The sequence below is a fragment of the Pan troglodytes genome, chromosome 23, assembly GCF_028858775.2.
Source record: "Pan troglodytes isolate AG18354 chromosome 23, NHGRI_mPanTro3-v2.0_pri, whole genome shotgun sequence".
In the NCBI taxonomy this organism is placed as follows: Eukaryota; Metazoa; Chordata; class Mammalia; order Primates; family Hominidae; genus Pan; species Pan troglodytes.
Window position 1 is genome coordinate 23,866,865 of NC_086016.1, and position 14,023 is coordinate 23,880,887.

The 14,023-nt window shown below is 55.8% G+C and overlaps 1 protein-coding gene across 2 annotated transcripts in view; it reads right to left on the bottom strand.

The window, feature by feature from the left end:
* Positions 1-729: 729 nt before the first annotated feature.
* Positions 730-14,023, bottom strand: part of PPM1F (protein phosphatase, Mg2+/Mn2+ dependent 1F) — a 33,293-nt gene continuing 19,999 nt past the window's right edge. For both annotated transcript variants that reach the window (XM_054676052.2, XM_016939786.3), the window contains 3 exons: positions 12,135-12,278; positions 6,576-6,669; positions 730-4,784 (listed from right to left, as the gene is read on the bottom strand). In XM_054676052.2, coding sequence (XP_054532027.1) covers positions 4,405-4,784; positions 6,576-6,669; positions 12,135-12,278 — 618 coding nt within the window. In that variant the 3' untranslated portion in view covers positions 730-4,404. The remainder of the gene's footprint in view (positions 4,785-6,575; positions 6,670-12,134; positions 12,279-14,023) is intronic.

Here is a 14,023-nt window from a genome sequence, read left to right on the forward strand (position 1 = left end):
GCAGAAGAAAGGCTCAGTGCTTTGTTCTTTTTTTGAGACAAGGTCTTGCTCTGTCACCCACGATGGAGTGCAGTGGCGCAATCCTAGCTCACTGCAGCCTCAAGCTCCTCAACCTTAAGCGATCCTCCTGCCTCAGCCTCCTAAGTAGCTGGGACTATAGGCTTGTGCCATCACACTGGGGCTAATTTTTTGATTATCTGTAGAGATGGGGGTCTCCCTATGTTGCCCAGGCTGGTCTCAAACTCCTGAGCACAAGAGATCCTCCCACCTCAGCCTCCCAAAGTGCTGGGATTACAGGTGTGCGCCACCACATCTGGCCTCAGGAGGTGCCAGGAGGGTACAAATGGTGGGCCTCAAGAGCGTCATGTCAGAGGGTCTCCATCCTCAGGATGGAACCTCCTGGGGCACATCAGGCTCCTGGATAAAATGAGGGGTCCTCAATGCTCCTGTGGCTCCCCAATGTCATGTGAGGTCCCAGGGGCTTAATCCCTTTCCTGTCACCTTCCTGCTGCTGGTGGGGGTGGGCTCAGAGCCCCTCAGGGAGGAAAATCAGGTTGCTGGCTAGACCAGGAGGGTGTAGGCCACCAGGGCTCTCTCCAGAATTTGTCTGCTCGCTTCGCAAGATTTGCAGATGGTCCCCAATATTAAAGCAGCTTCCAAACACATCTGGACATCAAAGGGGACAAGATGCTCAGAAGTCAGGAAGAAGGCAGGACTCGGGCGACAGAGTTCAGAACTTGTGGTTTATTGACACTTCTGCACGGTGGGTCCTTGGGAGACTGCCCTTCTGGCATCTTGGGACTTGTCCCTAAGAATAGGGAAGACAGTCATCCTGTCCTGGAGCAAAGCTCCCCCTTGCACAGGAACACAACTCCCATGCAGGAGAAGCCCACCGAGACGAACGCAGATAAACCCTTCGCAAGGCCTGCACTGCACCGGAATGGCAGAGCTCCGTGCATTTGGCAAAGCTATGGAGCCTTGGCAGAATGCACAGGACTCTGGGGGCTGCCCCCCTTGAGCTACAGAGGCAGAATCGAACCAAAAACACTGCTTCCTTTAACACAGCCCAACTGGCTTACATTTAGCTTGGGACGAGGCTAGGCCTAAGAAGGGCCAGAGCTGTCCTCCTAGCCCTGGGAACACGGCTGAGACGGCCCAGTGCCCACGCTGGGCTCACCATGGGAGAGAAGAGGAGAGGGAGGGGGCCGCATACTGGCCCTGCCGTCTGCACCCCGTCCCTTTCCCCACTAAACACACCCATTTCCTATCCTGGGTTCTGAGGCTGGGACTGCCTCTGGGATTCTGAGGGACTGCCCTCCACCCCTGCAGGCCTGGGCTCAGAGTCAGCCACACCTGTAAGGCAGGCCCTGCTTCCCCAGCTTTTGTATTCCATATACGGTGCTGGCATCTGGAGTTCCATTCTTCTCCAGCCCACTTAATTTTAAGAATAGACACTAATAAGACTTAACCACCCCAACCTGCTGGCAGCGGGAGGGCCCCTGTGTGCTGGCAGCATCTCCCCAGGACACGCCGGCTCACCTGCACCCACAGCGTTCTAGGAGGTCGCGGCCTCTGCAGACTCAGTGCAACCCCTGGGCCTTACAAAAGGGACACTCAGAGGTGCACTGCCTGCTCAGCTCACACAAGGAACAAGTGGAGAGCTGGACTGGAGAAAGGATTACAATTTACAGACCAGTGTCCCTGGCTAGGGGCCCTCATGGGACTGTGGCTGGAAGAGAAGGTCGCCCCGGAGGCTGGAGGCTGAAGACACCTGGTGCTTCTCGGTGCAGTCCTGGTCAAGATGGAAGAGCGCTCCTCTGTGCCCAGCTGCTGTGCAGGGGTGGACGAGGGCTCCCTCGGCCCCAAGGCAAGGGCGGAGCAGCTCCCAGTGCTGGCACCAGACCTCTGCCAGGCATGGGGCATGGCCATCCTCTGGGGTCCTGGCTCAGGGGTGGGGAGCGGCAGTGCTGGGACAAGCCTGGGGAAAGGGTTTCCCATACACTGAGGCTGCGAGATCTTCCAGTGGAGCCTCAGGCTAGGGTATGTATGAATCAGACCACCAGGTGATAGGAGCCAAACCTCCACAGGGTGAAACTTCACTCTCGGCAGCCAGGAACAGAATTATTAGCAAAGAAAAGAGAAAAGCAGATGCCAATCATTCTCTCTCTTCATCAAGGTTATGCCCACGGGCAGGGTGGGCTAGTGGTGAGGGTGGAGCTGCGTCCCTGACCCCCAGAAGGAGACAGCAGGCCTTCAAGTTAAGCCAAGCAATACTTGGTCATTGTTTGTGGCCAACCATTCTCTGAATGTCTGAATGACAGAGACTATGTTTAAGGTTTTTTTTTGTAAATAAGAGACCTTAAGCAATGCATTGACTGCATGGTCTCAACCTCATCTGTGCTGTGAGAATGAGGGGTAAGGCTGGGCATGCAGGTAGGGCCCCAGCAAAGCTGGCTCCCCGCTCCCTGTGGGACAGAGGGCTCCCACCGGGAAGGCGGCTCTAGCGTGCCTCCTCGGCGAGCTGAGAGGAGGCCAAGGTGCTTGGGGCACAGCTGTGCAAACCTTCCTGGGGCTCTCGCTGTCTGCAGGTGGACTCTGAATGCCTTCATGGGGACCACACAGCCCAGCTTCCTCCCTTTCTCCTCTCCTCCCCCTGCACTGCTCTGACCTGCCTGGAGCAGCCCTGCCCACCTCCAGCTCAGCCCTTCCTGTGGCTTGGCCCTGCAGATGGCCTCTGAGTCCTCCCCTAGCCCCCTGCCCTCTTCCCTCTACCCGACACCCTCCCCCAGCCTTGCCACTTTCAACTTTGCACGCCCTCAGTGAGCTCCCTGAGGCACCCAGGATCGGTCACTTGTGAGCCCCCTCTCAGGGTGCACTAGGGGACGTGGAGCTCTCATGCCTGTTCAGGGCATGGGGCAGAGCAAGGCAGGCGTGCTGCCAGCCACCGCGGCAAGGTGAGGGGCTGTGGCCTGTGCCATGGACTCCCAGCAGCATCCCTGGTGCCTCCAGACTGAGACAGAGACCCACAGGCTGCCTCTGCGCTTGCCTGAGCCTCTTAATTAAGAGTCTTTCCCAATGAGACCAATTTGATTACAAATTCACAAGATATTTGGGAATGTTCCAATCACACAGCAGCAAGGTCCCTCTGCCTGGGATCCAGCCAGGCCCAAGGGGGCGGGAATTCAGGCAGATGGGCCAAGGTCACCCGGGATGCCCAGAGCCCTGCTGTCGGGCCCAGGCACCACTACATGGCAGTCGCAGCTCCTGCCAGTCACCTGGGCAGCGGGGGGAGGGGAGAACCTTGGGGGTGTTCAGCATCACAAAGAGGCGGAAAACTCTTCCAGAAAGATCTCACCAAAATCATGCCTCCCTAACAAAACAAATCCTGCTTTTCTAAAAACCTCAATGGGCCTATCCGAGCCCACTGCAGTCCTAGTTTCTTCAAAGCTGTGTAAGGCACTTGAATGGCTTATTAACACCACCTGGAAAAGTTCCTGTTTCAATCCTGATTTAGAAAATAAATTCAATAATACTGCAAAAAAAGGTTCCTTGAAAAATAGCTTTAAAAAAGTAAATACTTAAGTTTTCTAAAGAATAAAATAAATGCTAAGCTCTGCTTAAATTATATGACACAACAGCTCATCTTGGCACTGATAAAACAAAGAGAAAACCTGGAATACTGCTTCTGAATTAGACCTCCCTGGAAACAAACAAACAAACACACCAACAAAAGACACATGTGCATCGCCGGTTCCGGGCTCAGGGAAGAGAGCAGCCCGGAAGGCCCTGGTGGGCCCAAGCACATCATGGCTGCCCTGGAGCGGGGGCAGGGGGGTGGCTGCTACAGAACAGACCCCTGGCTCTGCTGCGCTCTCCTCTTTGGGACACTGGTGTGGCCGACCAGGACTGGCTGGGCATATCTGTAAATATGAACCCACCTGGCCCTGGCCGCAGAGAGGAGCAATGGGAAACTGGGGCTGGCCACTCCGCTGCTGGGCCTGACCCAGGGGGTGCTTCAAGAGTTTGGCTCCTGGGTCCGCCCCAGGGTCCCACGTGCACAACCGTGCTGCCCCATGCACACCAGTGTCTTTGGTTTGGCTGCCGTTGGGCACCTATGACCTCTGGTCCCACCCCGGGCCTAATAGGAGCTGGGAGCAAGAGCCGGTCCATCTTCTCTTTGGTGAGGTCTCCTAAGCTGCCTTCCACCATCTGCCCGCCACCCAGTGCCGTTCCACAGCCACCAGGACGGGCTGCGGGGGGTGTCCCGACTGGCTCTGGGGTGCTGGGGAAAGCACTGTGGGGCGGGCACCCTGTCCACTGCCTGCCACCTGTTGGGTCCTGAGGCTTCTGAGGGAGAGAAGGACAAGGATGGGAGGAAGGGGAGGGCAGGGGCCTGGAAACCACCTAGCTTCTTGGTGGAGCCTGGGTCTCAGGTTCTGGAAGGCTGGAGGGCAAGTCCTGCCTCCTCCCTTCTGCCTGGGGGTCCCCTTCTCCCTGGTTCCCGCCCTCCAGCAGCTCTTGGGGGTCCCTGAGGAAGACCACCATGACCGTGATGTTGTCGTGGGAGCCCCGCTCCCGGGCCGCAGCCACCAGCTCCTCGGCGACACGGAGCCCGCTGCCCTGCTGCCTGGTCAAGTGGCTCTGGACCAGGCCAACAACTTCCTGGTGGGGTATGACGTCAAAGAAGCCATCACAGGCAAGCAGCAGGTAGTCCTCGGAGCCCGTCAGCGCCCGGGAAGCTGCATCGGCCTCCCCAGACACGTAGGGCTTCTGGAAGACATCCCCTGGACAGGCGGAGAAGAGCCCGGGTCAGAGGACCACGGTGTCCACAGCTTCCTCCCCACCTACCCAGGCCTAGACCTCACATCCTGCAGGGACAGAGACCAACCTGCTCTCATGGGGTCTGGGGTCTGTTGCTCCCTTATGCAAACTGCCCAGTACTTCCCACTTGCCTGGGAACGGAAACCCGACCTTGGCCTGTGAGCTCCCCCTTTTTTTCTTTTTTCTTTTTTGAGATGGAGTTTTGCTCTGTCGCCAGGCTGCAGTGGCGCGATCTCAGCTCACTGCAACCTCTGCCTCCTGGGTTCAAGCGATTCCCCTGCCTCAGCCTCCCGAGTAGCTGGGATTACAGGCTTGCGCCACCATGCCCAGCTAATTGTTTTTTTTTTTTTTGTATTTTAGTAGAGATGGGGTTTCACCATGTTGGCCAGGATGGTCTCGATCTCCTGACCTTGTGATCTGCCCACCTCAGCCTCCCAAAGTGCTGGGATTACAGGCATGAGCCACCACACCAGGCCGAGCTCCCTCTTTCTCTGCCCTAGCCGTCCCATCCTGGCCTCACTTCCTGGAGTGTCCGGAGACACAAGGAAAGACACAGCCTGAGGATGGGCTGTCAAGAAGGTGCCACATCTGCCAAAAAGGACAGAATGTTTCAGAGGGGTAGGTGCCAAATCCCTGGTAATCAGCTGGGGAGGGAGAGATTTTCTAAGTACCAGGAAGGAGGTGTGGTCACAGTGCCCACAGCCTGAGACCCGGCACTGACCGCATGCTGAGACAATGAGATGCAGGCTGGACCCACTTTTTTTTTTTTTTTGAGATGGAGTTTCGCTCTTGTCACCCAGGCTGGAGTGCAATGGTGCAATCTTGGCTCACTGCAACCTCCGCCTCCAGGGTTCAAGTGATCCTGCTGCCTCAGCATCCCAAGTAGCTGCGATTACAGGCAGGCACCACCACACCCGGCTAATGTTTTTTGTATTTTTAGTAGAGATGGGGTTTCACCATGTTGGCCAGGCTGGTCTCGAACTCCCGATCTCAGGTGATCCGCCCACCTTGGCCTCCCAAAGTGCTGGGATTACAGGCGTGAGCCAGCATGCCCAGCCAGACCCATTACTTTTTAAAATTTTTATTTTTATTATTATTTTTTGAGACAGAGTTTTCCTCGTTATCCAGGCTGGAGTGGAGTGGCGCGATCTCAGCTCACTGCAACCTCCGCCTTCTGGGTTCAAGTGATTCTCCTGCCTCAGCCTTCTGAATAGCTGGAATTACAGGGGCTCGCTACCATGCCTGGCTAATTTTTTGTATTTTTTTTTTAGTAGACATGGGGTTTCATCAGGCTGGTCTCGAACTCCTGACCTCAGGTGATCCACCCACCTCGGCCTCCCAAAGTGCTGGGATTACAGGCGTGAGCCACCGCGCCCAGCAAACCCACTTTTTTCCCAAAAGAGAAAAAAGGATTGTCAGCGTGAACGCGGGAGGAGGATAAACCTCATTTCCGGAATATTGGAAGCTCTACTTCCAGCCCATAGGGTAGTGAGCCACAGGTTTCTATGAGATTTGTAGGAGCTGTTTTAGGTGAGATAATAACATACAGTGTAACTTACACTCAGACACTGGTGCTGCAGTCTCTGAATCTGCCCTGTTCCCTTCACACTACGAGGGTATCACCCCAGTGCATGACAAATCCCCCTCGGCCCATCACACTGCCTCCCTGAACCCCTGGTGAGCCGCGGGCCACACTCGAGGCCTGGGCTTCCGAGAGACCTTCTCCCACTTGGGTCGGCCTCTTTGGCTCTCACCGATGGCTCTGGAGACGGCCAGGGTCCCGTTGACTCTCCAGCAGTCCATGTGAGACACAAAGCCACCCAATGCTTCAATGCGCGCCTTCTCATCCTGCAGAAACACAGCCAGAGTTGGGGGCAGGGCCGGGGGGATGGGGCGTGAAGCCCCCTGCTGCTACCTGAGCAGAGGCACAGCTGCTTCTAAGACAGCAGCATTCAAAGCCGCAGCACTGGAACAAAGCCAGGAGGCTCAGAGATGCACCCAAACGAGGCTCATCAAAAACAGTGAGAAATTATACACAACCCACAAGTCCTTTAGTTGCAGGAATGGTGAAATGAACGGACCACCTGAGGCCGCCTAGCGGTGCCTGCACCCCTGGGCAGCATTCTGGGTCAGGGAGGCACTCACGAGGCTTGCGAGCCCGACACAGACAGCAGATCCCTCTGCTTACCTGTCTCTAGCTCGGGGACACCGTCTCTGCCCTGAAAGCTGCTGGGCCAAGATGGAGCATGTGACGTGAGTGGTCACACAGCAGGGAAGCCTGAGCGAGGCCCTGACAGCAGCCTGTGCCCCCCCAGTTCTTTTTTTTTTTTTTGAGACAGAGTCTCGCTCTGTCACCTGGCTGGAGTGAAGTGGCACGATCTTGGCTCACTGCAACCTCTGCCTCCTGGGTTCAAGTGATTCTCCTGCCTCAGCCTCCTGAGTAGCTGTGACTACAGGGGCGTGCCACCATGCCCAGCTAATTTTTTTGTGTTTTTAATGGAGACAGGGTTTCTCCAAGTTGGCCAGACTGGTCTCGATCTCCTGACCTCATGATCCACCCTCCTCGGCTTCCCAAAGTGCTGGGATTACAGGTGTGAGCCACCGCGCCTGGCCTAGTTCTTGTCCTCCTCTACCCAAGGTCAGCACAGGCACAGTCTCCACTCACCTGGGGACCACAACACCCCAGGCCTGGGTTCCTCCAGGGACAGGACAGAGGCTTGGTCCAGCCACAAGTCCTCTAGAAACCTCTTTAGTCCTATCAGCCTCTGCCCAAAGGAGAGGCTGCCCCGATGAGAGCCTGCTGACTGAAGCCTGCACAACAGCATCCCTGACAGAGTGACAGAGGCACCCTGGGAGTGAGGCACCTCCCAAGTCTACTGGGGAAAGAGGGCATCCCTTACCGGTTTATCAGGTAAACCTCCTGACCCCACGCAGCACCAGCCCTTCTAGTCCCCAGGCACAGCATCAGCTGGGCATGAGAACTCTGATGCCCCAGGTGATGGTGTCCCCTAGACAGATTGGGATATCAGCCAATTCCCTCCCCAGAGCAGACGGACATGCACTGCGGGAGGCCTGGGGGAGGGAGCCCTCTCCAGATGCCTGCACCAAGGACCAGGCCTCTTTATGTGGCTCCCCTGCAGAGGGCATTGTGGTGGGAATGACATGGGTTTGCAGGAGTCCCGGCCTTCTTGGGCACTGCAGCCATGAGCCTGTGTGGCAACTGGACCAGTGCCTGGTAGGCTGGGTGCTTCTGTCCCAGCTGAGGTGGAGAATCAAGCCATGAAGGGGGCAGGAACAGGGACCTCAAGGCTCTCTCTGGGTCTAAGATCTGCCACCTCCGGGGTCTGAGCAGGGCAAGGGAAAGGCAAGGAGGACCAGGAAGGAGGGAAGAGCAGGAGACAGCCAAGAAGAGGGCAGGAGAAAGGGCACAGGGAGAGGCAGGTGGACGAACACAGAGTACGCACGAATGTTCACACATACATGTGCCCACACACACGCGTGAAGGCGCCTGCAGACGGCGAGGAGCTGCAGAGGAAGCAGCGCCTCCTCCCCTGTGCCTCAGAGGCGTTCCCTGGGGAGGGGCTGTGAGCGTGGGAGGCTCCAGGGAGAATGAGGAGCCTTTCTCTGCTTCTGTCTCCCACACACCCCAGCCCACTCCAGCCCCTCAATGTCCCAGAGGCAGGAATGTGGGCAGGTGATGGAGAATGAACGGCAATCTGCTTCCCATGCCCTCTGGAGGTGGCTCTCCCCCACAGGGGGCCATGCAGGCTAAGCTTAGAACCTTCCTACCTGAAGCCCCTCCCCACCACCAGGGATGGCTGTGGGACAGGGTGGAGCCAAAGGGCAGGAGGGCACAGGGGCTGCGCTGCTCCCCTGCAGCCTGTGACCCCCTCTCCTGCCATTCTGCACCCCCTGTGCTGGACAGGCTGCGCCGGCTCCCCGGGCTCGCCCCTCTAACCCTGGCCCTGAACCTGGGTCCTTCTCCCCTCCAGTGGCTCCCACCTCCGTCACACACTGGCCAGGCTCAGTCTGGTCCGGGACTAACATATCCCCAGGCTAAGGGGTCTTGTCCCATTCCCCCTGAGTCTCCTAGTCACTGATTCTTGATTCTGTTTTTTTTTTTTTTTTTTTTTTTTGGAGACAGGGTCTTGCTTTGTTGCCAAGACTGGAGTGCAGTGTCATGAACATAGCTCACTGCAGCCTCGACCTCTAGGGCTCAAGCCATCTCCTGCCTTCGCCTCCTGACTGCCCAGCGCCCACCCCCTCAGCAGCTCTTCTCTCTGCTCCTCAAACCTCATCCTCTCCACCTGCCTGAAACAGCTTCCCAGGTCAAAGCTGGAGCCGGTGGCCTGTGGGTTCCTGTGAACAGCCATTTCCTGCTTCCTAGGAGTGCAGTGCTCCACACGGCCAGGCCGCAGCAGCGTCACCTATGGCACTGCCATCCTCCTGGATGCCCAAGGCCCTCTGCGACGTCTCCACCTGCAGAGCCGGGACTCCTATCTCTCCCAGGCTGCCTGCCAGGCGTGCCAGCGTGACCTGTGACCTTGAGTGACTCTCACTGCCCTCCTGGACTCACTTTTGTGACCCAGCCCTCAACTTGTCCTCCAGTGGCCTGATCACTTCAGAAGCTTCTAGTGAGTCCTTACAGAGTTCCTCCCAGCCTGGGGCAGTCCAGCTTTTCCAGCTGAAGGAGCAGCAGGTGGGTGGTCTTCTCCCCTGCCCCGAGTCTTCTACCCACTGATTCTGGGGCTTGTTTTTGTTTTTTGAAGACAGGGTCTCACTCTGTTGCCAAGGCTGGAGTGCAGTGTCATGAACATAGCTCACTGCAGCCTCAACCTCTAGGGCTCAAGCCATCCTCCTGTCTCCTGAGGCTTGAGAGGTGGGAGGATCACTTGGGGCACACCTCCACACCTGGCCCTGATTCTGGCATAACCTGCCCTTTCCTCCTGGTCTCTCCCCTGGCCTGCAGGAATTGCAACTGCCTGAGATGCGGCTCCATTCCATTCATCTCTCTGCCTCATCCTGCCCAGGTCCTTGCCCTCCTCCTGCTCCCCCATTAGACTTAGAGGCAGGAAGTGGGTCCTGTGTTATCTCACTGCCTCAACAAAGTATCTTGTGCAGAGTGGGCACTCAGTGTTTGGAGGCTGAACTGAGTGCAGAGGCAGGAGACTGTTCAGACAGCCGCAGAACAAGGCAGAGCACCACGCACTCCCCCCACGTACTCCTGGAAGCTGCTCTGGGCCGCTGCTGGACCCCCGTTGAAGCTCGCCAAGTTGAGGCCAGTTTCTTGCTCTTGTAACCGACATGATGCTTGTTTTTGTGGGAGAACCTTGGCCTGGATCTGTGATTAATTCTCTAGGGTGGAAGGCTGTGATCAGGATCACAGCAGGAGGGGCCAAGCCTACACAGCATGGCGGCAGGAAAGGGGAGGTGGGAGGCACTGGATCTGAACTCCTTGGCCCATGCGGGCTGCAGCCAAGAACACAGACACCTGTGTGTGCTTCTCTTGTGCAAGCTCTGATCTCTGTGCTCCACATGCACTGGGACACTCAATCCTTACCCCAAACCTCCAGGGACCCCTGTGTGATGGACTTGAAAGCGGTGGAGCCGGGACCAGGCAAGGCCATCTGTCCATGCTTTGCCACGATGCCATACTGCAGGGCTCAGGCAGTGTTTGAACAGAGCCCCCACTGGGCTTTAATGGGGTGCTGAATGCTGAGCCTGTAGGTGTGCAGGCAGCAGGTGGGAGTGGGCCCAGCACGAATCCTGACTTGGCCACATTTCATCTGACTGCATATCCTGGGGAGGAGAGCCCACTAGGGAGCAGGTGCCAAATTCCCCCACGGTGGTGGAGGCAGGGGAGTGGCAGAGACTATCTGTGACTTTGGCAGTGTGCTCTGGGCAAGTGACTGAGCCTCAGTTTTCCCCTCTGTACAATGGGGAGAGGACGTACAGGGGGCCCATACCAGACCGTGAGCCGCAGTGAAAGGCCAAGGAATGTAGCTGCCCCTGACTGTTACAATCATCAAGTCCTGGTGTCTCTATGTGCTTTCCAAACCCAGAAGCCACAAAAAGACTACTCAACTACAGAAAAACACAAAGCCTCCATGTGGCAAAAGCCCATAAACAAAAATAAAAGATGCATGGAAAAATATTTGCAAATCATCACAGACAAGGAACCAACCTCCTTCACATATACAAGGAACCTATAAACTGATCAGAAAAACAGGCAAAGGAAAAAAACAGTGTTTGCAGGAAAGGCTGTGTAAATGATCTTCAGCTTTTGAAAACACGCTCAAACTCACTCTGTAACAGAAAAGCAAACTTAACAATTGCCCCAAGACAGGCTTCTTACCTGACAGGAAGAATCCTGCAGCCTGGTGAGACTGTGGGGAAATGGACCTTCTTGGGAATATAGTGCCAGCCCAGGCTGGCATGGCCTGAGGTGGGAAGCTTGGCAAATCTACCCAGACTGTACGTGCATCAGTTCCAACCTAGCCATCCCACTTCTGGGGATGTGTCCTACAGATATAGGCACACTTGACTCTGAGCAATTAATGCTGCACAAAGTAGGTAGAGATGCATTGTTTTTAAGCACCGAAAGACTGAAAAGATCTTCATGCTCACCCACAAGGGACTGCATGATGAATGCAATGTCCGCAGCCCCAAGAAAGGATGGGTGCTCCTATGTGCTGACGTAGAATTATCCACCATGTGCATGGTTAATCAAACATAGCTGGTGGAGAACAGCACGTGGGAAAAGTGGGGTTTGAGGGATAAACAGTCATTCCATGATATCTGAATGCTCGCAATCCAACCTCAGGAGACACATGGATGAGACAGTCTTCTGAGAAGAGGTCTGAGTGGGACTGTCATCCTCATGTCCAGGTGATGACCTGAGTGCCAGGGTCCCAGGCAGCCTCTACTCTGTACAGCCCCAAGCCAGGTTCCCTCCAGCCCCGGGGCAGCATCACCTGAGGCCTTCCTCACCCACAGCCTGTGGCCTCCTTGTCCGTGTGTATGATGGGCTCTGGTCTGCACTGGGCTGCACTGACTGCACTGGGATGCCTGTCAGTGCAGAGGGCTCTGCTCTCCCCCGGAGCTCTGGGCTCCATATAGCTGTGACCCACAGAGCTCTCAGGAAGGGCTCACGTGGGACCCCCTGGCCACTCAAATCAGGCAGGGAGCCCTCCCTCTTGAAAGGTGCCAGGATTAATACTACCTGAAGTTCCCAGGCTGGGTGGGGTTCCCCTGTGGGCCCAGCATGATGGAGGCCAGGAATATCCTGGGCCTGGGTGCAGGGATCCCCTTACCTGCCGTTCTGGTCTGTGTGGCTCCATCAGCTTCACCACCTGTCCCTGCTGTACCAAAATGACCTGGGAGTCCCCGAGCCAGGCGACGTGCAGGGTCGCTCCTGCAATGAGCGCACACACACCTGTGGTGCCGCTCTGCAGCCGCTGCAGGGAGAGAGGGCCCATGAGAGTTGAGAGGAGGTAGGGAAGGGCAGAGGATGACACGGGGCAGGATGAAGCTTCCGGGGGTGATGAATACTCCCGTTACTGTGGTGAGGAATCCACAGGTGTATATGTGTATAAGCCAAAACTTGCCAAATTGTGGACTTCAAATATGCACCACTTACTACCTGTCAATTGTATCTCAATAAAGATGTTTGTTTATTTATTTATTTATTTATTTATTTATTTAGAGACAGAGTCTTGCTCTGTCATTCAGGCTGGGCTGCAGTGGCACAATCTCAGCTCAGTGCAAACTCCGCCTCCCGGGTTCAAGCGATTCTCCTGCCTCAGCCTCCCAAGTAGCTAAGATTACAGGCGTACAGCACCACGCCTGGCTAATTTTTTGTGTTTTTAGTAGAGACAGGGTTTTGCCATGTTTCTTTCCCAGGCTGGTCTTGAACTCCTGAGCTCAGGCAATCTGCCTGCCTTGGCCTCCCAAAGTGCTAGGATTACAGGCGTGAGTCACTGCACCTGGCTATTTATTTATTTAGAGGCAAAATCTTGCTCTGTCACACCCAGGCTGGAGTGCAGTGGCACAGTCTCAGCTCACTGCAACTTCCATCTCCTGGGCTCAAGTGATTCTCATGCCTCAGCCTCCCAAGTAGCTGGGACTACAGGCGCGTGCCACCATACCTGGCTAATTTTTTTTTTTAATTTTTAGTAGAGGCAGGGTTTCACCATGTTGGCCAGGCTGGTCTCAAACTCCTGACCTCAAGTGATCCGCCCACTTCAGCCTCCCAAAGTGCTGGGATTACAGGCATGAGCCACCGCGCCTGGCCAATTTTTGTATTTTTAGTAGAGACGAGGTTTCACCATGTTGGCCAGGCTGGTCTCGAATTCCTAACCTGAAGTGATCCGCCGGCCTCTGCCTCCCAAAGTGCCGGGATTACAGGCGTGAGCCACTGTGCTCAGCCTCAATAAAGCGGTTACGCCTGCTTCAGAGAATCCCTTTTCTACTCTGAGGCAGCCTTGAGCTCAGAGGCCTTTGTCACTTCCTGGGGCTGAGGTGAGAGGCCAGGAGTGAAGGCTTGCCTGCTTTTCACTGGGGTCCTTGCAGCTGCAGAGATTGCATGGTTTTCTATTGAGATGCAAAGCCCAGCTATGCTAATTTCCATGAAGGTCTGTGCTCAGAGCATGTGACAAAAGTGCACCTTTCCCCTGGTGTCTTCTCACTGGGGTGGGTCTTTTAAGCAACCTGAGCCTCAGTTTCCCAATGTCTAAAATGGGTACAATATTAGTATTCACCTCACAGGGCTACAAGGAGGACCTAGTGAAATTCTGCGGGTGAGGTTCAGAGTGGCTAAGTTCACAGAGGAGGGGCCTGATGCATTTGTATTCTTTCTTCTTTCAGAAACAAATGCCTCATCCCTGCACGTGGCTATAACTCCCGAGGAAGGATTGTTCCCAGAGGATGTCGGTAGCCTGCTGAGACCCTGCCTAGAGGAGGAAGGGGAGGAAGGCAGTAGATTAATCAGGTTTTACATATTCCGCCTTTTATGATGCTTTGACATCTTGGGGCCTTGCTGGTCCTGGAGGGGCTGCCCCTTCCCAGGCAAGCTGATTCCTCGAGACAGCAAACACCTGGGGAGGATGCAGAGACGGCTCTGGCCCAGCTTCCCTCTCTTCTCTCTGCGCCCCGACTACCTCAGTGCTTTCCATGCATGGCTCTGTGAGGTGTGGCCCCTCCT